Below are 23530 nucleotides of genomic sequence, written 5' to 3' on the forward strand. Positions count from 1 at the left end.
TAAAAAAAAAAAAAAAAAAAAAAAAGAGAGACTTGTTGTGTTTCTATCACTCCAGTATGACAGTGGACAAACTATACTTACAAACAGTTCTGTCCAAACAGCTTACAAAAGATGATTTTCTTCATGGGTGCTTTTTAATAAGACAAATAAAAATGTAACCCCATACTTTTAAATTGGACTTATGTGCTAGGAGTAAGGCCAACACTCATAATATATGTCTAAATTTACTCTGTTCGAAACACAGGCTCCAGAACTACTGCTTGACTTTTATTAACATGTTAAAGTGCAGCTCCTGTAACTTGCCTGAGATGTTTGGCCACAGGAGCGGCACTGACAGTGAGTTGATACCCTCCGGCCACACACACACACATGCACACACACAGACACAGACGGGTGTCAGGATGTGGAGTATTAACAGGCCTGGAGCCCTATGGGAAATTAAGCGAGGGCTGATGTCAACCAGGAAATGACTTGTAAACGGAAGCCTTTCCTTCTCACACTCGCTAACAGACCCTGGAATATGTTTAGCCTTTGACCAGCCTGCACGAGAGCGCTGCCAACACTAAGATGTTATTAAAGATGACTTAAGGTCTAATGAAGTGAAAATGAAAATATACAGAACAAAGTTTTTTTTCACCACATTAAATCTGATTGTTGTTGACCATGCAGGACAGAAAACTTCTTGCAACAGCACAGCAGATGCTTCAAGACAGCAAAACCAAGATTGAGTTCATCCGAATGCAGATCCTCAAAGCCAGCCAGACCAGCGAGCTCAGCTTCGACAACAATGACGTCATCGGTAACACGCACAACTTCATAAAACCTTTCTAAAATAAAGGTCTTTCACAATTTAGGATCTTTTAAAGAAATGGATTACCCAAAAAATTTAGGTTCTGTCATTGTTTTTTTCACTTTACACTTGTTCAACCTGTTTGACCTCCTTTGTTCTGTTGAACACAAAATATATTTTGAGAAATGCTGGACACTGGTTGCCATTGGTATCAATAATATTTTTATTCTTTTATTGATGTTAATGGCTATCGGTTCTTTTTTTAAAGGCATAGTTCACCCAAAAATTTTTTCCAAACCAATTTAAGTTTCTTAATTCTTTTGAACACAAAGTGAAGTTTATTTATACACTAATTTCAAGAGGATCGCGTGCTTATGATTGTCCACGGCTGGTCCTGCATTAGCAATCGCATGATTCACCAAATGGATGATTCCTAACTCACTATTAATAACCAGAGTTTCTTACCTCAGTCATTTTCGTCTTGAAGAATCCCACATCCCTACTCCTCCTCACTTTTACAAACAGAAATATCATACATAGTTTTTTCAAACAGAAATATCATACATAAACAATCCTTTACAAAAAATATTTTTCAACATGGTCGAAAATGCAGTGGGATGAAGCACAACCTTATTATTTTCTCACTCCAGAATCTGACAAATTATATGCTTGACTCCATTTGTACCTTTACATTTTGTAACATGTTGTCCTTGTTTTCAACCCCCCTAAAATGTAGTTGTTCTCTCAGATTATATCCCCCTTGTCTTTCTTCAAAAAACACTTGTATGCATTTCGGAAGTAGTTTATTCCTAGCTTTAAACATTAAATTGTTTTAAATTTAACCAAATCATTGAACTTGAGTATCTTCAATTTAAAAAAAAAAAAAAGGATTTGTATGCTCCAAATACCCCACATATTCCATCAGTCTAATTACTTTTTTCTGCATTGTACATACGGATCGTAAATTAGATTTATATGTATTCCCCCAAATTTCAACACAATAACTCGTATATGGCAACATAAGTGTGTTATATAATGTATACATTGATTTACTGTCCATGATAAATCTTGCTTTATACACTATTGCTACCATGGCCTCACTGCAAGGATTTCACTGGTTCAAGTCTCTAATAGGCCAGTCGACTTTTCTATGTGGAGTTTACATGTTCTTCTCATGCTCTCCAGTTTCTTCCCACAGTCCAAAAACATGCGACATTGGTAAATTGACCAAACCAAATTGGCACAATAGATGAGCTCTTAATCAGCAGTATATCTGTTCATAGCAATCCCTAATTTGTCATTAGCCATAAGTAAGCAGAAGAGTTCTTGAGACCTACCTGAGCTCAAACTCCTCTCTTGCCCTACACTAACCCTTGACATCCATAGTTGGAAAAATCAATACTTTGGAAATTATCAGTTACCAGTTTCCATCTTTCTTCAATATAATTTTTCTTGTGTTTAACAGAAGAAAAAGTCAAACTGGTTTGGAAGGGCTTGGAGATGACAGAATTTAAATTTTTAGGTGAACCATCCCATATCTTCTTTTGTGTTCAACAGGGATATATATATATATATATATATATATATATATATATATATATATATATATATATATATATATATATATATATATATATATATATATATATATATATATATATTTATTTCAGATTCAGTTCAGTTTCCTTTATTTTGTCATTCAAAACATCACAATAAAATTGTAGTGCAGAATTACGTTGCAACAGACCCAACAAGAACATAAAAAACATCACTATACAAACACTCTAAAATCCTAACATGATAAACAAGCATTTATAATTTCATAAAAATATAAAAATATAGTTAAATAAGATATAACCTGATTTTAAAAAATCTCTGAAGAGAGTAACTTAATACTTAAATACCTATTTCACCATTTGCTATAATAGTTGTAATATTAATAATTTATGTTAGTTTAACTATTTATTGATTTATTATTTTACACTAGCTATCAATAGTGTTTAAGAAATGGTATTTTATATATATATATATATATATATATATATATATATATATATTATTATTATTTTTTTTTTTATTTATTATAATTTTTTTTTATTAATTAATTAATTTATTTATTATTATTATTTTTTAAATCAAGACTTTTTATCTGGAGCTTTGCTTCCCTTTATTGATCAAACTTTAGATATTTAGAAAACAAGAAAAAAAACACGAAAGAGCCTTATCAGAATGCACAGCAAACGAGATTCCTACATTCTAGTTATTTAAATCTCAAACGTTTTTGTTTTTCTTTTGTTTCTGTTTATTTTTTTAAATATAAAGTAGTTTAGATAATTTCAAATTGTATTTTCCAAAATTAGAATGATTATTTACATTTTAGTGAACATGCTGAAATATTGTGTTGTGCTTGAAATTATTATTAGAAATGTAATTTTCTTTACTGGGTCTTAAAGTCCTAAATATACGTTCATGAAACCTGCAGAAACCCTTTTCATGTTCAGATTTGAGTAAAATAATAAATGTGTGGTGTTGTGGTGCAGCTAAACCCATCATCAGTCCGCTGGACCTGCGGGTGGAGGAGCTCTGCCATCACACACGCATAGAGTTCGCTGTAGCCGAAGGAGCCAAGAACGTCATGAAGCTGCTGGGTTCTGGCAAACTGGCAGAGAAGAGGGCTCATTCAGAGGTATTGCATACTCCATCATCATCATCTTCTTCTGTAAAAAAAATCTTAATGTGCTCTTTTTAAGTTTTAAGATGGTTATAGTTATTTACATTCGGATCATTGGCTTTTGGTGGTCACACAAACCAACAGCAGTGTATAGACAGTTTTTTTAATCTTTTTTACAGAAGTGTAATATTGATTTAGAAAAGAACTAAATAGAATTAAACCTGTTTATTTTTAATGAATTTATTATGTAGCTCACTGTTATCATTTTTTTTTCAACTGAAATATAAAAAAATCACCAAATATAACATTGTATTAGACATCAAATGAACTGTATTATTATAATGCCATTTTAACAAACTAAATTTCTTTAATTGTAAGCTTGAAATAAACATTTGAATAAATACATTTTGTAGTTTGTTTGTAATGTGTGAAAAAAGTAATGACAATGTAACATACTTTAATATTCTAGGCTTGATAGCTTGTACATGATAAAGTAACAATTTGTACAAACACTTTTTTGCTATGTGATGAAAAAATTATAAAAATTGATTTAATTTGAATAAAAATGTTCAACTTCCTTTAAGTTTAGCAAAACAAATCTAATGGTAAAAAAAGTTGTTTATTAAATTATCACATGTTCTTGACAGAAAGATTTGACCAAGCGAGGAGGAGCACAAAAATAAAAGAAACTCAATATACAATACTTGATATTGCATTTTAGTTGGAAAAATTGTGTCTTCATTTACTTACCCTTAGCTTAGCATATGTAAATTAAAGTTCACAGTGCTTCTGTGTTTTAACTAATTTATAACTCTTTTGTAACTTAGGCCCAAGCAAGATTCAATGAGTCTAATCAGAAGCTGGATTTGTTGAAGTATTCCCTGGAGCAGAGACTCAATGAGCTTCCCAAGAACCACCCGAAGTGCAGCCTGATCATGGAGGAGCTATCTCTGATGTCATCTCCGACCCTCAGTCCTCGCCAGAGCTTCATATCTACACAGAACCACAACAGCACCGTCAAGAACCAGTACAGCACCAAACCAGCGGCTCTCACAGGTGACCATCACATTTACCTACATATAGGACTGGAGCGATAATTATCACAATATATTTTTCATAATAAAATGATAATGTGTTTGTTTGAGGTCATATTTATGGATTTCAACAGCATTATTTTTTTGCGCCACACAGACCGTTTCTGTTTGTGTAAATCTCAGCCAACAGCAGTACAAGTTTAGGTTTGTTTACATGCAGACATATCTTGAATTGATCACATGACCAATTCAGAAACGCTTCAAATTAGCAAAGAACACGGATGTCTCTGTGATTTAGTTTAAAGCCTGTTTAAAGAGCACTGACAAACAGGAGAAACACTGTGGGCCATGAACCATCCAGTTAAAAGCCTATTTCATGGATTTACCATAGATTTTAAGATAACTCAAAGCAAGTTTTTTTTAAATATTTTTTAATTTAAATAATAAACCTTAGATGTTTGAAATATTCAGCTGGTTAGTTCATGTGTTTGTCATGTTTTGACAAACAAAAAGTACTTTAACTGGCTGGTTACTATAACTTTCATTCAGGGGCAAAATATGTGTTAATTTTGTGTAAATATGTGTTAAGATTTATTGTGATTATTATTAATACAAACTTGTAATATTATTAACACAGAATATATATATATATATATATATATATATATATATGCATACATACATACAGTTAAGGTCAGAATTATTAGCCCCCCTTTCTTGCAGTTTTTAACTTTTTACAAACTATTTCAAGGTCAACATTATTAGCCCCACATTTTTTTTCAATAGTCTACAGAACAAACCATCATTATACCATATCTTGCCTAATTCCCCTAACCTGCCTAGTTAACCTAATTAACCTAGTAAAGTGTCACTTTAAGCTGTATAGAAGTGTCTTGAAAAATATGTAGACGAACATTATTCACTGTCATGTACACCATGGCAAAGATAAAATAAATCAGTTATTAGAAAAGAGTTATTAAAAGTATTATGTTTAGAAATGTGTTGAAAAAATCTTCTGTTGTTTTGGAGAGAATAGAATGTTTTCACAAAATATATTTTTGTTTTATTTAATTTATTTTATGTAATTGTTTTAGTTAATGCTTTCAGCATTGATAAGATATACCTTTTCAGTATTCTTGTTCCCATATAACTACATAGAAGTTCAGAGTAATGTTAACCAGGTTCTTAAAACTGATCAGTGTTTCGGCATCTTGTTTTAAAGTAAATGATTTACACAAACGTCTTTGCAAGTGCTGTACGTTCATCAATAAGCTTAGTAACATTTATTTTAGAAAATGCAAAAGAGAAATTATTTTGAATTTAAAAAAAAAAAACATAAATATTAGTTAAATAATTTTACCGTTGTGATATAATTATTGCGGAAATCCCAATAGTGGTAATTCTTTATCAATAATTTTTGTTTAATAATAAAATATATATACAGTTGAAGTCAGAATTATTAGCCCCCCTGTTTTTTTTCCAATTTCTGTTCAACAGAGAGAATACATTTCTAAACATAATAGTTTAATAACTCATTTATAATAACTGATTTACTTTATCTTTGCCATGATGACAGTAAATAATACTTGACTAGATATTTTTCAAGACACTTCTGTACAGCTTAAAGTGACATTTAAAGGCTTAACTAGGTTAATTAGGTTAACAAGGCAAGTTAGGGTAATTAGGCAAGTTATTGTATAATGATGGTTTGTTCTGTTGACTATTGGGGAAAAAATATAGCTTAAAGGGGCTAAAAATTTTGTCCTTTAAAATGGATTTTAAAAAATTTAAAACTGCATTTATTCTAGCCGAAATAAAAGAAATAAGACTTCTCCAGAAGAAAAAAATATTATCAGACATACTGTGAAAATATCCTTGCTCTGTTAAACATCATTTGGGAAATATTAAAATAAAAATAATTAAAATTAAAAATTAAAAGGGGGCTAATAATTCTGACTTCAACTGTATAAACAAATTTTAATTCTAAAAATTTAGAGAACATGGAAATAGAAACTTTCCATTTTTCTATTATTAGTGTTTTGTCAGCCTTGATAAGAAATGTTGGTTACACTTTTTTATTACACTCTGGTTACACTCTGCTTTTATCAATAAATTACATTTAAAAAATTTAATAAATTTTAAAAGAAATTTTCTTTTGAAATTTTTTTCTGATTATTTCAAATTGCAGTGATATTTTAATGGGGTATAAGCACACTGACATTTAATTTCAACCAGCCAGCCTCAGCGCTTCCGGTCTTCTGGGCTTTCCATTATAAAATTGCCACTTTAAGGGTCTGATTTCTTTAACAATCAGTGACCTTCACTGCCTGATAGATATACTATATAAAGTGGGCCTCAGACCAGACATGAAGCACTGCATTAAATTCCATTTTCCCCCACCTTGTATTTAAAATATGACAATTTATTTTACTCCAGTATCTTCAATGGAGTTTTTTCGTTCTTTGTGCTGATCCTGACGTGTTAGAGTTTAGTCTTTCATCTCGATTTGCGCTTGAACAGCTAATTGAATGCTTAAGTCTATTTAACTGAATGTATTCTAATTAGATTACAACATCGATTCTGTAAAAGGAACCTTGGGAAAATTAAAATAGTCCCATTATTCTTTCATTGGAAGTTTATCATTGGTTAAAAAACACTAGCTGTCCATATACCCCATTGAAATATTTTCAGCAAACCTATATAGCCCTGATTTAAAGACTTCTTTCAAACACTTTTATGTTACTGACTGCAAACTTTAAAACAGAAGTGCATTTCTATGTTGACTGTTGCTAATTAAAACAGGTAAACTGGAGGTTCGACTCATGGGATGTCAGGATCTGTTAGACAGTGTGCCTGGCCGCTCTAAAGCCACGTCCGTACCGCTGCCTGGTTGGAGCCCCAGTGAAACTCGCTCATCTTTCATGAGTCGTGGGAACCGCAGAGGAACCAGCGTTCGAAACCTCTCTAAAAATGACGACTTGTCCAGTTGAGTAGTTCCCAGTGGCTTTTCACAAGTCTTTCATTAGGCTTTGCACAATTAAAAAGCAAAGCACTGAGGCAATCGAGGAGCTTATTATGCTTATGTGTCTCTGTTTGTCTCTAGATGAGATTAGTGCCGTTCTGAAGCTTGACAACACTGTAGTGGGTCAAACCAGCTGGAAACCTGTCAGTAACCAGTCATGGGACCAGAAGTTTACATTGGAGCTTGACCGGGTAAACATGAGCTTATTTACCTTGAATTATTAGGTTCTATCTCACATTTATGTCAAACTGAGTTCACATATTCCTTATCTGTCAGCTTATTTATTTCATGTGATGTTGCTGTATGCAGTATATATTTACTTTTCATATTTAGAAATCTATTTTTAACTCTGTTCTATGAGGTTTTTTATGAGCCAATCAGCACTTTGAATGCACACAAGAGCACCAATCAGATCATCTCAAAGGCTGAAATGAGCAGTATTAAGTTCATGTTTAAATGTTATTTACAATCATTTTGTAACATTAATTTAAATTAATTGTATTTTTTATTCTTGTTAATAACTGTGTTGCATAGTTAAAATTATTAAAATATTGCGTATATTTTTGTTAGATGTTAAACAATTATCTGTTCTCTTGCTGCTTTTAAAGGAACACTCCATATTTTTAAGAAATAGGTTAATTTTACTTGTCCTTTATAGCACTTTTAGCTTAGCTTAGCATAAATAATTGAATCTGATTAGACCATTAGCATCTTGCTCAAATTTTAAAAACAATTTTGATCATTGAACTATTTAAAGCACAGGTCTCAATCTCTATTCCTGGAGGGCCGCAGCTCTGCATACCTTTGCTCCAACCCTATCTAACGCAGCTGATCCAAATAACCGAAGTGTTCAAAAGAGTCATGAACACCATTAGTTGGGTCAGGTGTGTTTGATCAGGGTTGGAGCAAAACTGCAGCGCTGCGGCCCTCCAGGAATTAAGTTTGAGACCTGTGCTTTAAAGCTTCACTCTTCGATAGTTGCTTAGACAGCTTGAAAATGAAAATTAGCTATTTTCTAGCTTATTATAGCTAGAGACTATACTCACATTCTGGTGTAATAATCTTAATAAGAGAACTTTGCTGATGCACCATGACAGTAGATGCAATACAATACAATTAATGCTACTACTGGTCTGAAATTTCATAATAATCTGTACTGCACAAAACATTATATAAATAAAGGTGACTGCTTTGAATAATGACTCTTCTTTTTAGAAAATCTTTTTAGATATTAGTTAACAATGTACTTGCAGAAAATTCAAGGCTTAAATAGGAAAATTTTGAGTGAGATGCTGATGGTCTAATCAGATTCAATGATCTATGCTAAGCTAAGCTAAAAGTGCTCCCGCCAGACTCGACTGTAAACTCTAGAAGATGAGGCTGGGCAATTAATTGAAATCGAAGTTCCTAACCTATAATCGATCAATTTTTTTCAGGTCAGTTTTTAATTACTTAACTGCGTGCGGAGTCACATGACCCCGCTTCATTAAGGCTGATGTAAACTTGTGCGTCCACCTCACAGTTGTGGTCCGGTGCAGCCTTGCTATGATGAGATATTTTCAATGACATTAACGTTATTATTATTATTTACATAAAAATCTTTGTTTAGAGAAGATGTTTACCGAAAACATTATTTACAGGATATACAAGAGGTATTTTATTTAGAAGAGATGCTGCTTATTTTCTACTTTTAATATGAAAAACATTAAACATAATAAATTTTGTTTTGAAAGTGCAAGTTATTTATTCGTGACTGTTGGTTTCAGGCAATGTGTGTTTTAATTTCAGTTGTTTAACGTTGACGTTCAAAAAATAATCAAAGATAGTAGATAGTGTGTGTTTCCTTCAATTATTTTAAAATCAAATAATGCACCCTTCATTTAGAAATCTCTCGCCTGTAATATGTGATCATATTTACTCAAAATATGTCAGTCAACTATTACTAACATTACTCAACTAACTACATAAATACCTACAAAATAAAAAAATTAAAAAAAAATAATCATTCATTAATCGTAATCGAGTTAAAATGTTCAATTAATCGAGATTTTTATTTTAGGCCAAATCACCCAGCCCTACTAGAAGACTTATTAAATGAGCTTATTTCCTTTAAAGTCTTGATGTCTTCAGTTTTAATCTTATCAGGTTTTTGAAATGAAATGTTTTCACAAACTAATTTCGAGAGGAGCACGTGATATGATCGACTACAGCTGATCCCTATCGCTAATCATTAGCTAACCTATAAAATCATTCTAAAACTGCTATAAATATCCTGCCTAAACTATAAATAAATACCGCCCCCCCCCCCACCCCATCCTTCCCTTCTCTCTCCTCCTCTTTCATGATCGGGCAACACAGTGAATCGGTGGTTAGCAAGAGGGCCACAGGTTCAAGTTCTAATTGAGCCAGTCAGCACTCCCTGCGTGGAGTTTGCATGTTCTCCCCGTGTTTGCGTGGGTTTTCTCTTTGTCCTCCGGTTTCCTCCCACAGTCTAAAAACATGTACATAAGTGAATCGTAATACAGTCACAAGCACTTAACGCATGCATACCTAGTCAATCAGTACCACCTATTAGCCAGAGCATATAGGGGCACTCGAGAAACACCTGATCCTGTATCCCTCCTAATGCTCATTGACCAGGCGGGAACCTTGGGCTCATCTATCTACGAGCTCAGTGTTCTCTTCTGGGACAGCATGCCAAACCTGCTATCATAGTAGAGCATTATCCAAGTGTGAATTCTTGAAATCAAATCGAACCTTATAACTCCAAAAGTTTTTTTGTGGTTGTCTTTTGTTACTTTTTGGAGTTTTTATTTTACTTATTTTTTTTTCTTCAATCTACTTTTGAACTTTTCCAAACGTTCCCATTTTAAAATCTGAGCGTTTTGTTACTGTCAATTTGAAACATGTTCTCCATCATTTTGATTGCTAAATGGTGGCCAGTCGTTTCTTCATGCCGTGATGAATGATGGTGTGTTGCAGTCTCGTGAGCTGGAGATCTCGGTGTACTGGAGGGACTGGCGGTCTCTTTGTGCAGTCAAATTCCTGCGACTTGAGGACTTCCTGGACAACCAGCGGCACGGAATGTGCCTTTACCTTGAGCCACAAGGGACTCTGTTTGCAGAGGTAACTTTACAATATTGTCTCTCAGCGATCAATACTCGCTCACAAAGAGCCCTCTGATTATCAGCCCAGAGCTCTGTGGGAAAATCAAAAAGGAATTCCTCACGCTCGCTGGCCCCTGAAACCCCCGGGCAGGTTTTCCCACCTTTGCTTCTCTAAAGAAACTGAGCCCGGTGGATCCGAAGTCGAATTTGATTAGTTTGGGAGTTTGATCTAAATGGGTCATTTTTGTTTCAGGTCACTTTTTTTAATCCAGTCATTGAGCGACGAACTAAACTCCAAAGGCAGAAGAAGATTTTTTCAAAGCAACAAGGTGAGACCATGGTGATCTACGTGGTGTTTGTCACCAGGTCACTTTATTAATATAAATATTTTTGCAGTGTCTAGGAATGCAGTATGACTTACAGATATTATCAAATCTCAAAGAGTATGTTGCATTTATATAATCGTGTATTCTAAGGCTCTGCACTGTGATCCTTCGGTGTAAGCAGCTCTTGATAACAGTGCTTTCAGTGTCCTGTTTCATGGTAAATGATTCACACAAACTGTGTTTGCAAGTGCTGTGAGTTTAATAAAATGCTTAATAATAACATTTGTTTAAAATAATGCAAACTTGTATTAAAAAATCATTATTTTATTTTGAAAGCAAAAAAGCACATAAATATTAGTTTAATCATTTAACCTTTGATAATAATAATAGTAATAATAACAATATTATTAATAATAATAATTATTATTATTATTATTATTATAATTATTAATATTAATAATAATAATAATAATAATAATAATTATTATTATTATTATTATTATTATTATTATTATTAATATTATTATTAATATTATTATTATTAATATACATTAAAGCTATAAAGAAATACAATACAGCACAATAATGATATTTCTTTTATACATTTTTATTTTTTTTATTTAATAATTTAAACAAATATTTTTAAAAATAAAATTAAAAAATTGCAATGAAATGTTTCCCCATTTTATTCTGCTACAATGAAACTTTAGGGTTTTTAAAATCAATTTACTACTTTCTTTAAAAATAAAAGTATTATAAAAGTATTGTTTTTGTATGTTAATAGCAAACTAGTATTAATTTTACAAACATGGATACAGGTTTTCTTATGGGATAGTATACTGAGGATAATACTAGTAATACAGAGGAATTTCCAGTCTGCTTACTTAGAAACTCAAGCTGTTTTATTTCAAAACATAAACATTTTTAAGAACAGTTCTTCTTATTAAAGTAGACATAAAAGGCCAATGATTTCGACCTAATAACTCATAATGGGCCAGTTATAAATATAGTGTCTTTTTATAATGCAGGCACACTGTTTATAATAAAACAAAGCAATGATTTATTCACACCTGTCAACAGAGCCGGGCTTCAGTCCCAAATCTGCACCTGCACCTTCTGACTGCTTTCTTTTGTGAAACACCGTTTGCTTCAAGTTCTGCTGTTGTCATTGTAGCTTTTTGTTGGTGTTACTGTAAGAGAGGAGGTTTATATAGGGGTCTGATGAATGTGTTTGTTCTCGTCTCTCATTCCTGCAGGGAGGACGTTCCTGCGGGCTCCTCAGATGAGCATCGGGACATGGGGTCGACTGGTGAGGAGGGCCATTCCTTCCCCCAATAACTCTTTCAGTCCTCAGGTGGCGGAGCTGGCGGCCGAGACTGGACACAGCGGTCACCCTGGAACCCCTGCACTGAGGAGGTATGAACACGCTATACACATTCGTATGGTGAACAAGTCATTTTTGGTATTATTTTATAATGCTTTGTGCAGTACAGATTGTTTCAATAAACAGAAAAAAATCAGTTTTGAAATTTGAGACTAATAATAGTAATGATTGTATTGATCAATTGACCAGTATTGATCAATTAAAATTAAATATCGATATATTGAATATTGAGGAATTTTAAATTAATCAGTCAATTGCTCCTGCTACAATTGTGACGTTTGATGACCACTAGTATTGATAAAGAGTTTTTTGTCTCCTGTAAGGTAAAACATTTATAGAACTGTTTTTTTTTTTCAAAGATTTATTTGTCAGATTTTGATGATCAACAGAATTTTTATGCATCAAATATGACAAAAATGATCTCAGCAGAAAAACTCAAATATATTTGAACTAGATGTTTTCTGGGGTCCTAAAATAGCTTCCCAAACCTGATGTGCACAAGTTATTGACTCATTTACATGGACATCAGTAATCAAGTTATTTGCCTTAATAAGACAATAATATGTTTAAGGTGTTTACATGAGTTGCTTTCTGAATGTTCTTTTCATGATCCCATTTTACATTTACATTTAGTCATTTAGCAGACGCTTTTATCCAAAGCAACTTACAAATGAGGACAAGGAAGCAATTTACACAACTATAAGAGCAGCAGTGAACAAGCGCTATAGACAAGTTTCAGGTGTGTAGAGTCCAAGAAGCAAAGCATTAGTAAATTTTATTTTTTTATTTATTTTTTTGAGAGAGAGAGAGAGAGAGAGAGAGTACAGTTAGTGGTATAGCCAGAGAGGCAGTTAAGATTAGGAAGGAAATTGGAGACTAAACAGTTTTTAGTCGTTTCTTCTGCTGTTCTGATGTAGTTAGGGAGTTCATTCCACCAACTGGGCAGATTGAATGTGAGAGTTCGGGAAAGTGATTTCTTCCCTCTTAGGGATGGAACCACGAGGCGATGTTCATTCACAGAACGCAAGTTTCTGGAGGGCACATAAATCTGCAGCAGTGAGAGCAGATAAGAAGGAGCAAAGCCAGAGGTCGCTTTGTAAGCAAACATCAGAGCTTTGAATTTGATGCGAGCAGCAACTGGCAGCCAGTGCAAACGGGTGAGTAATGGAGTGACATGTGCTCTTTTGGGTTCATCAAAGACCACTCGTGCTGCTGCGTTCTGAAGCAGCTGAAGAGGTTTGATAGAATTAGCTGGAAGCCCTGCTAGTAGAGAGTTGCAATAGTCCAGTTTGGAGAGAACAAGAGCTTGGACAATGAGTTGAGCTGTATGTTCAGATAGGAAGGGTCAGACCTTTCTGATGTTATAGAGTGCGAATCTGCAAGATCGAGCAGTTCTAGAAATGTGGTCAGAGAAGTTTAGTTGGTCATCAATCGTTACTCCACGGCTTTTTACCATTTTGGATGCAGTAATGGTTGCCCCATCCATCTGAATTGAAAAGTTATGGTGTAGAGTCGGGTTGGCAGAAACTTCAAGCATTTCCGTTTTCGCGAGGTTAAGCTAAAGATGATGATCTTTCATCCAGTGTGAAATGTCTGACAGGCAGGCTGAAATGCGAGCTGGAACCAAGGGATCATCCCATTTTACATGTTATAGCACATAGATCGATTAACATCATTATGACCCCACCCTATTAATGTTTTCTCCGGAGTTTTATGTAGTTTCGGGTGTTTCATTTTTAATATTTCGGCTTTAACTGCTATTTGGCACTTTCACTTTAATTCAGGAACATTTCATTCATGCCCCCGTGACAAACTAAGGTATTGGATGCGAGTATGAATTAAGGACTGGGGGAGGAGTGTTGTTTTAATGGAATTTGATACCGCACACCAAATGGAAGAAAAAACACTCTGCATTTTGCGGTGTATGTGTCAGTGGTTCTTCACTGACTCGATTGGTGCAGAGAATATTGTCAAACAGCTGTGTGTGTGTGTATAGACTATCCTGTAAACACCGCGAAAAGTCCTACATGACGGTGATAGTTTGATTAAGGTGTTTAAATGTCTGTATTGCACTTCAATAATGCGACTAAAATCAGCATACTCCACATGTCTTATTCCGATTTCTGTTTAGCTCGATTATGACCTTAATCGGATTAATCAAAAATCGTTGTTTACATTGTAGACTCTTAATCAGAGTGTTATCTAAATCATATTAAAATCGAATTATTGGTGTCCATGTAAATGTACTCGTTGTATTATTTATTGTATTATTTATTTTTTTACCTGAGGCAATATTCACAAACAATCTTAAGGCTAAAAGGAGGTCCTAATTTGCAGATTTAGAGTAAAATCTTTAAAAAATAAAAGCTAAACATTTTTTTTTATATATTTCATATATTTTAAAGGGGTGGTCCACTAAGATATCATATTTTAAGCTTAGTTGATGTGTAATGTAGATGTGTGAACATGCAACATCTCTAAATGTAATGCTCTCAAAGTGCAGTGCAAAGGGAGACATTGGCTTTTGCAGAGTTCGCTTTGCAAAGGCCACAGTGAACAAACTTTAGGGACTACAAAAAAATACATCCGGGCTAGTGAGATCACAAGGGTTTCCGGTTACATGCATTTACCACGTGCAGAAACCCTGCGCATCTAAGGGGCGTGTCCAGAGGCACTGTAATATTAGAGCAGAGAAAGCTAAAATGTCATTCAAACACTGTTATTTCCACAGAGCTTTTTCTATTTCTGTATTTGGGCTTCCAAAGGACACAAAGAGAGAAGTGCTTAGAGTTTAATTTTAATTATGTTTCCAGAGAATTAAAGAAAATATATAGCTAGCATTTGACAAAGGACAGCTTCCAGAATCTTTCTCAGTTCAGTGCTGGATTCGGCTAAAATCTCCTCAAAGAAGGAGCAGCTTTAACCATAATAGACGAAGCTGTGGATTGAGAGACACACCCTGTAAGTATTTTAATTTCTTAAAACTGATCAATTACATGGACAGTATGTTGTAGTGAGGATGTAAACAACAGGAAATGCTGTTTGGCACCGCTAACAATTTAGCTACAAATTCACATTTCTCAGTCAAACCGCTGTAAACACCCACAATCTTCAGCAGCGCTCTCTATGAGGCTGCATTCCCAGCATTCTACATCTCAAATAACAAACTCGCAAAAGATGAGAAAATTTCATATTACTTACACATGCTTATAACCCGAATATATAGCCCGATTTGTCAGATTTTGTTTTAGAGAGCAGGCATGAGGTTCAGCTGTGACCTGTTCCTTTTCTGTCTGATTCAGGCACAAACTGATACGGCTACACTGACTATTTACAGAGCAGAGGCAAAGCATGTGCTTGTAGGGGCGTGACGCTTTTCCTGGTGCCATGGAGTCGATCCGCGAAACACAGCACATTATGTTAGCTGACCAATCAGAGCCACTTGAGGGTAGGCCTTTAGGAGGAAATAGGACATATGACAGTTGTTTTCATGTAAGCAGAGTAGCTGTATATAATTAAAGATTAAATAACGTGATTTTTTACAAATGAAGCATGAGCACACGTTGCTTTGCATCTTATAAACACAACCAAGCCTTAAATATACACTCTGGACCACCCCTTTAATATATATGAAGTATATTTGAATATATTTTTACAATTTCCAATCCCCTGAGATCTTTGTTAATCTTCAGAACACAACTGAAGATATTTTAGATGAAATTTGAGAGCTCCCTCATCCTCCATAGACTGCAAGGAACATGAGAACTTCAAAGTCTACAGACAATGGTACAATGTAACCAACAGTACAAAGTATTGCTATTCGAGTCATCAGTGCAACACGCTAGCATTGAAGTCCCGTAGTAAATGTGCACCCTGATCTGACGCATCTAAAGAGAGGACATGACCATCACAGTAGAAGTCACTGAAGTCACGATGATATTTGACAATATTTTTGGTTCATTTTCTGGACTTTTGTCTCACGACCCTTGCTTTATATGGAGGATGAGGGAGCTCTCAGATCTAAAATAACATAATTTGGTTTCTGAAGATGAACGAAGGTCTCATTAAAATGACATTAGGGTGACTAATTAATAACAGCATTTTTATTAACTAACCCGTTATAATTTTTTTTACATATTTTTCTATGGTTTTTCAATGGCACATTACATTTTTATTCACTCGTATATGTGTTTTTGAATTGGTTTTGCGCTACTTAGTGGGTCCACTAGAAACCATTAAAAAAAGTTTAAGTACCCCTTTAACTGTTTTAAATCTTGACTAAATAAGCCAAAGGTAACAGTGGTAAAACCATTCTTCATCAGGTGACAGAAAAATAGGCCAAACCAGGCTTTCATGTGTCTGTTTGTTTTTGTCTGCCCTCTCTAGTGACCCAATAGTGACTAAACTGGACTTTGACAGAGACACTACACCGAAGCATTACTCTCCTGTTAGTGTGCGAGAAGTCCTGCCTGAGGACAAGATCTCCAACAAAGAGCGAGAGCGGGTAACATCACACACTATCATGCGGTTACTGTCGAGATAAACATTGATGCCATCTGTTTCCTTGAAAGCACTTTTTTAAACCCTGAGGATAAAGATCTGAAGCAGACACGCAATTCATGCTCAGTCTCTCATCTGCCCCCTTGCATATAAAAGGAAAAGGAAATGCCTTCACCGTTACCTTTATTAACGGAAAAATAACCGATATCCACTCTCATCTTGTGTAAACAGTGGCAGCTGAAAGACTGTTGTTGTTGTTGTTGTTGATGTTTTTTTTTTTTTGTACAGGACGCTTTGACGGCGTTTGCCTACCGAAACGACAGGAATAGTATCATTGTACAGTCTGATCTTGAAGAAATAGTTGAACATGAGACTCCACCATCAGCATTACAGCTCATAAATGTCCAGAAAAGCACAGAAATAAGGTGAACTGCTATTTATATTACTCTGATTTATAAATACTCAAATATTCAAGTTACTAATGGGCGTCTGTTGTTTTAGGGATGAAGAAGAACAGTTTCATTTCAGTCTTAAAGACTTTAAATGTGTTGCAGTGTTAGGCCGTGGTCATTTCGGAAAGGTATGAGGCTTTTTATGGTTACAATTTTTATTTTTATGTTGGAATTTAGCGGTCATTGATCTGATTGCCTAATCTATTTTTTCAGCAGTGATATTTCTGAAAGTGTGTAATTTTTTTAATAAGTAATTTAAAATATTTAATTTATGCAGTACATGCTATAAACCAAACCAATCAGATATGAGGAGAATCATAACATTGCAAATTTTGATTTTTTTTTAAAAATCAGATAAAAGACTTGTTTGCTTTAAGTGGTAAAATGCTAGAGTCCAATGAAACGTTGTAAATGATGCAATTAAATATATAAGTATAATAAATAAGTATGGAGGACCATAAGTGCCAGTTAGAAATAAAATTAATCAAATTATCAATTTTATAATTGAAATATTAAAATGTGTATAAATAAATCACAATTTAAATGGACAAATAAATAGACATATATTTAAATGTGTTTATTTAAATTGTGATTTTTAAATGTCATTTAATAAAGCAATAAAACATGTCATTTATTCATTCATTTTCTTTTCGGCTTAGTCCCTTTATTAATCTGGGGTCGCCACAGCGGAATGAACCGCCAACTCATCCAGTTTTATGCAGCAGATGCCCTTTCAGCTGCAACCCATAACTGGGAAACACATACACACTTATTCACACACACATATACTACGGACAATGAAGCCTACCCAATTAACCTGTACCACATGTCTTTGGACTGTGGGGGAAACCGGAGCACGCGGAGGAAACCCACGCAAACGCAGGGAGAACATGCAAACTCCAAACAAAAACACCAACTGACCCAGCCGAGGCTCGAACCAGCAACCTTCTTGCTGTGAGGCGACAGCACTACCTACTGCGCCACTGCGTTGCCCAATAAAACATGTATACATTTTTTATAAATAGATTATTTATAGTTTATTTAATTCATGTATTATAACGCTGATTAATCAAACAATAAAACTGTATATTTATAGATAATTTAAAATGCATTTAAATGCACAATGTAAAGTAATAGCTTTTTAAAAAGGCATTTGACAAATGCTTTTTCTGTGTCTATTTGGCACTTGCATTTCTTTTACTTTTGCTACATGCTTTTCTCGAGTCGAAAAAAAATTGAGTTTAAAAATGCCGTTGGACAGTTCACACGTTGGAGCAACCAATCAACTTTCACCTTAAGTCGAGCTAAACCCTCTTTCGCTTAAAAATTAAACGCGCACTGTCATTGGACAGAGAGAAAGCCATAGCTCATTTTAGCAGGAGTTTAAAGATCAGCGAAGTGATTCAAATGTCAGGGCAATATGAACTCTTTTATGCTATATGACAACACTTATATGCTACAGGTATATGCTAACTCTTATATGCTATAAGTGTTATCATATAGCATATAAGAGTTAGCACATACCTGTAGCATATAAGAGTTATCATATAGCATATAAGAGTTAGCACATACATGTAGCATATAAGAGTTATCATATAGCATATAAGAGTTATCATATAGCATATAAGAGTTAGCACATACATGTAGCATATAAGAGTTATCATATAGCATATAAGAGTTATCATATAGCATATAAGAGTTATCATATAGCATATAAGAGTTAGCACATACATGTAGCATATAAGAGTTATCATATAGCATATAAGAGTTATCATATAGCATATAAGAGTTAGCACATACATGTAGCAAATAAGAGTTATCATATAGCATATAAGAGTTAGCACATACCTGTAGCATATAAGAGTTATCATATAGCATATAAGAGTTAGCACATACCTGTAGCATATAAGAGTTATCATATAGCATATAAGAGTTAGCACATACATGTAGCAAATAAGAGTTATCATATAGCATATAAGAGTTAGCACATACCTGTAGCATATAAGAGTTATCAAATGGCATAAAAGCGTTAGCATATAGCAAATAAGAGTCTATGGCTAGATCTTTATTAGAGATATTAATCTGCCTTTTGGCCATTTTTCTAGATACAGTCTGTTGTTTTTTAAATCTTAAACAACCATGTATGAAGATGTATATTTTCTAGGTTGACAATACTGAGTTTCATGAGACTCAAACTGTGAAAGAAGGCTTAATTTCATAAATTGAACACCTGTTGACCTGAATTCAACTGGACATCTTTCTCAAGCATCACAGTGCAGCACTAAAATGCTAATTGATTGTCATTTTAAGTCTTTAAACTTTGTCACCATCCTTGAAACCTCAGAGAAAGTGTAAACATCTGTTTGTAATTCTATCTGTTTCACTTCCTGCAGGTTTTACTAGCAGAATACACTATTACTGGTGAAATGTTTGCCATCAAGGCCCTTAAAAAGGGAGATATTGTTGCCCGTGATGAGGTTGAAAGGTATTGTTTTTCCTTCTTTTTTTGTATATAATCAACAACACTTATTACTTAACATCTACTAGCTGTTGGCCGCTATCTAAAGTGATGGTTCATGCAAGAAAATATGCTGTTAGTTTACTCACCCTCAGGCCATCCAGTATGACTTATTGAAGATTCTTTTCATCAGTGACACCTTTCTTTTTGTTCATTTCCTCCATTGTATGTGTGTAGGGTAAACATTTCAAATGGGTTTGTAAAATATGTGTGGAAATATCAAAAAAGCTGCAGAGTTTAGTAGATTTTTTGTTGAATCTGTGGTCCTTGGTATTTTATAAATTGCATATACACATGTACAAACTAAATTAATACCAGTGGCTCCTGACAATACATTAAGGTGTTTTTTTTAAGTGTCTGTAGCCATTGACATGCATGATCTGTATCCCTTCAGTATCCTGTCTTCTTTTTTTTTCTCTCTCAGTTTGATGTGTGAGAAGAGGATATTCGAGACTGTGAACAGCGTTCGGCACCCGTTCCTGGTCAATCTGTTTGCATGTTTCCAGACTAAAGATCATGTGTGTTTTGTGATGGAGTATGCGGCAGGAGGAGACCTTATGATGCACATTCATGCTGACGTGTTTTCAGAGCCACGGGCCACGTGAGGAACAGTAATATCACTCTTTCAGATGATTGGTTGTCTTTATTAGCATGACATCTTCTGTTGTTCTTGAATGTGGCAGGTTTTATGCAGCTTGTGTCGTTCTGGGTTTGCAGTTTTTACATGAGCACAAGATCGTTTACAGGTAAGAGAAAAGCTGAGGGTGCTCGCAATCATATTTTCAGGAAAATAATTCACAAAGGCGTTGAGTTTATTGTTACTGATTACATATTATCTGGATTATGAGATTGGATTGTAACTATATTTAGTTTTAAAATGCTCATAATTAGGGCTGCACAATAAATTGCTTCAGCATCGATATCACAATGTACGAGTCGGCAACAGTCACATTCAGGCAGGGCCGGATTAACCAATAGGCATTATGGGCACAGGCCCATTGACCCATCCGCACTTAGGGCCCCTGCGAGGGAGGAGGCGGGGGATGGGGAATGGGACGCCAATTTTGGAGTGTCTATTTAGGATAAGTGCAAGTAGCGCACCTCGTTGGAATAAACTAGTTAAGCGGTTAACGGCCATCACCGTTTGATTGACAGAGACAACGTAACTAAAGAGCGCAACAGACAGCAGCGTAAGTGGTGTATCTCGTAAGGCGCATGGCAACATCTTCGATCGTGAACCCGGTTCGAATCCAGCGTCTGATGAACAAATTCTTCTTATTTCTCCCACTACATATCAGATTTTGCTTACTCTTCATCACGAGGAAGACAAGTAGGAATCATTAATAAGTGTGTGTATTATGGAGGACTCAGATTCCTAGAACTGGATTGGAGAGGTGTTATATCCAAGGCATGTGTATTATAAATTTGTGAAGTTATACATTAAAAATACCCTTAAATATACATTTTAGTCCTGCTTCAGTGAACAAGTATATTAAAATCCATTAATTTTCACTAGTTGGATTCGTATATTTTTTTCAAAGTCTGCTTTAAATGCTTTAAAACTAAGTTAAATCTTTGTAGACTAGAAATATATGTACTGTATATCATTTATTTAAAATATGCGGGCAATACATTATAGATTAATTTTATTTAACAATATGATATTAATCTTGTTTTTTAATTCAACTATAGGGGTGCGGCTAGGTATGAGGCCAACAAGACATTGTGCCCAGGGGCCTCTGAATTTTTAATCCAGGCCTGCATCCTGGGATTATATTATCCAGACATTAGTTAACAACATAGAGGAGTCATTTCACTCTCTGAAATGTGAAAGTTTATTGTTGTTTTTTGTTACTTTTAAACCCTGTGACTGTGTAGTCATTTATACAAATTTAAGCCACTTGGGCACAATAAATTAGAAGTGTGTAGCTTAAAGATGAATTGTACATTATACGATTATTTACTCAATGCAAAGTTATTTTTATTGTTTAATTTATTTTTCTGTTTGACTCCCCAGAAAATCATAAATCATTGTTCATTTCTTCATTTCTAAAATTATGACAAAAAGAGCCATTTGTGTGAGAGTGCATTTACATTGCAGTATTTATCGCAGTAAAATAACATTTCGTAATGTCCATTTTTCCTGAAATCATGCATCCCTACTTATAATCAGATTAGTTACTTTTTAAAAAACAATATTGCAAATTATATATACAGCAGCTGTAAATTATTCATAATTTGATGCTTGCTAGTTCTTTTCTCTTTCAAAATTACATTCATTCATTTTCTTTTCGGTTTAGTCCCTTTATTAATCTGGGGTCATATGTTTTAAGCAGCGGATGCCCTTCCAGCTGCAACCCATCACTGGGAAACATCCATACACACCCATTCACACAAATACACTACGGTCAATGTCAGCCTACCCAATTCACCTGTACCGCATGTCTTTGGACTTGTGGGGGAAACCGGAGCACCCGGAGGAAACCCACGCAAACACAGGGAGAACATTCATTTCCACACAGAAATGCCAACTGACCCAGCCGAGGCTTAAACCAGCGATCTTCTTGCTGTGAGGCGAACGTGCTACCCACTGCGCCACCGCGTCGCCCCTCTTTCAAAATTTACATCCTAAAAAATGGTATTTTGTCATGTTTTAGTTTTGAATATTCACAATAAAAAGACCATTTTTGGGGTTTCTCCTACGTCATATAATCTCACAAAGATACAATCTGATTGCATAGCTTTCATCGTGCTCCTGGCCAAACAACAAATATTCTGTGATGTCCTCTTCTTTCTATAGTTAGAAAAAAATTGTTCATCTAAGCCAGGGGTCACCAGACTTGTTCCTGGAGGTCTGGTGTCCTACAGATTTTAGCTCCAACTCTAATCAAACACACCTGAACAAACTAATCAAGGTCTTACTAGGTATACTTGAAACACCCAGGCAGGTGTTTTGAGGCAAGTTGGAGCTAAACCCTGGAGGGACACCGGCCCTCCAGGACCGAGATTGGTGACCCCTGATCCAAGCAGTTTAAAAAAAAATTGGGACCCATTTAGGAAATTTATCCAAGAACATTTTTTTATTGTCAGATATAAACGGAGTCTTTGTTCAAAATAGAGTGTATTATGTGATACATATTGTAAAATAGTTTTTGTTAAGCCACATTATTGTTTACTATTTATTAAGTATGTGCTTAAGTTGATACTATCTATACTTTTTAAAATATAATAGTTTTTTTTACTGTAATTTGCCATAAAATTCATGAATAAAAAAAAATGAAAACAGGGCATATAAATATGATGTAAATTCAATTGTGATCAATACTTTTTAATTTAGGAATACATTAAAACCAAAAGTAATCCAATTAGGTCTGAAGTAATCCAAAAAGGTTTCCAAATGTAGTCTATAGCAATAATTTACAAATGTAATCTAAGTCACATTATTGACTGTAATTTTCATCATGTAATTTGGACTACAATTTGTAAATAATCCAGCTTTTGCTGTATCTAGCTATAGAAGTCATAAAAGTATGTTTTTACATCACATTTTCTAATTTTGTACAGAAATTCCGTGTAATGGAACACAATAAAATGCAAACAGAAATAGAAGAAATCCAAGAAATCACCTTGTTTACAGGATTGCAATTTTACCGTAACCCCAAGTGTATTGTATTGTTAGATTTTTGCCAATTTATAGAACTAATATTGTCAGCATCAACCCTAAAT

General features: G+C 34.3%; 1 protein-coding gene across 1 annotated transcript in view; it reads left to right on the forward strand.

Moving 5' to 3' along the window:
• Positions 1-23530, forward strand: part of pkn2a (protein kinase N2a) — a 58767-nt gene that overhangs the window by 29060 nt on the left and 6177 nt on the right. Inside the window, exons 4-17 of the mRNA XM_056474790.1 lie at positions 670-799; positions 3331-3476; positions 4289-4517; positions 7298-7480; positions 7599-7708; positions 10500-10643; positions 10878-10953; positions 12207-12366; positions 16721-16838; positions 17123-17259; positions 17336-17414; positions 19680-19771; positions 20229-20405; positions 20488-20550. Coding sequence (XP_056330765.1) covers positions 670-799; positions 3331-3476; positions 4289-4517; positions 7298-7480; positions 7599-7708; positions 10500-10643; positions 10878-10953; positions 12207-12366; positions 16721-16838; positions 17123-17259; positions 17336-17414; positions 19680-19771; positions 20229-20405; positions 20488-20550 — 1844 coding nt within the window. The remainder of the gene's footprint in view (positions 1-669; positions 800-3330; positions 3477-4288; positions 4518-7297; positions 7481-7598; positions 7709-10499; positions 10644-10877; positions 10954-12206; positions 12367-16720; positions 16839-17122; positions 17260-17335; positions 17415-19679; positions 19772-20228; positions 20406-20487; positions 20551-23530) is intronic.

This window comes from Danio aesculapii, chromosome 2 (assembly GCF_903798145.1).
Source record: "Danio aesculapii chromosome 2, fDanAes4.1, whole genome shotgun sequence".
In the NCBI taxonomy this organism is placed as follows: domain Eukaryota; kingdom Metazoa; phylum Chordata; class Actinopteri; order Cypriniformes; family Danionidae; genus Danio; species Danio aesculapii.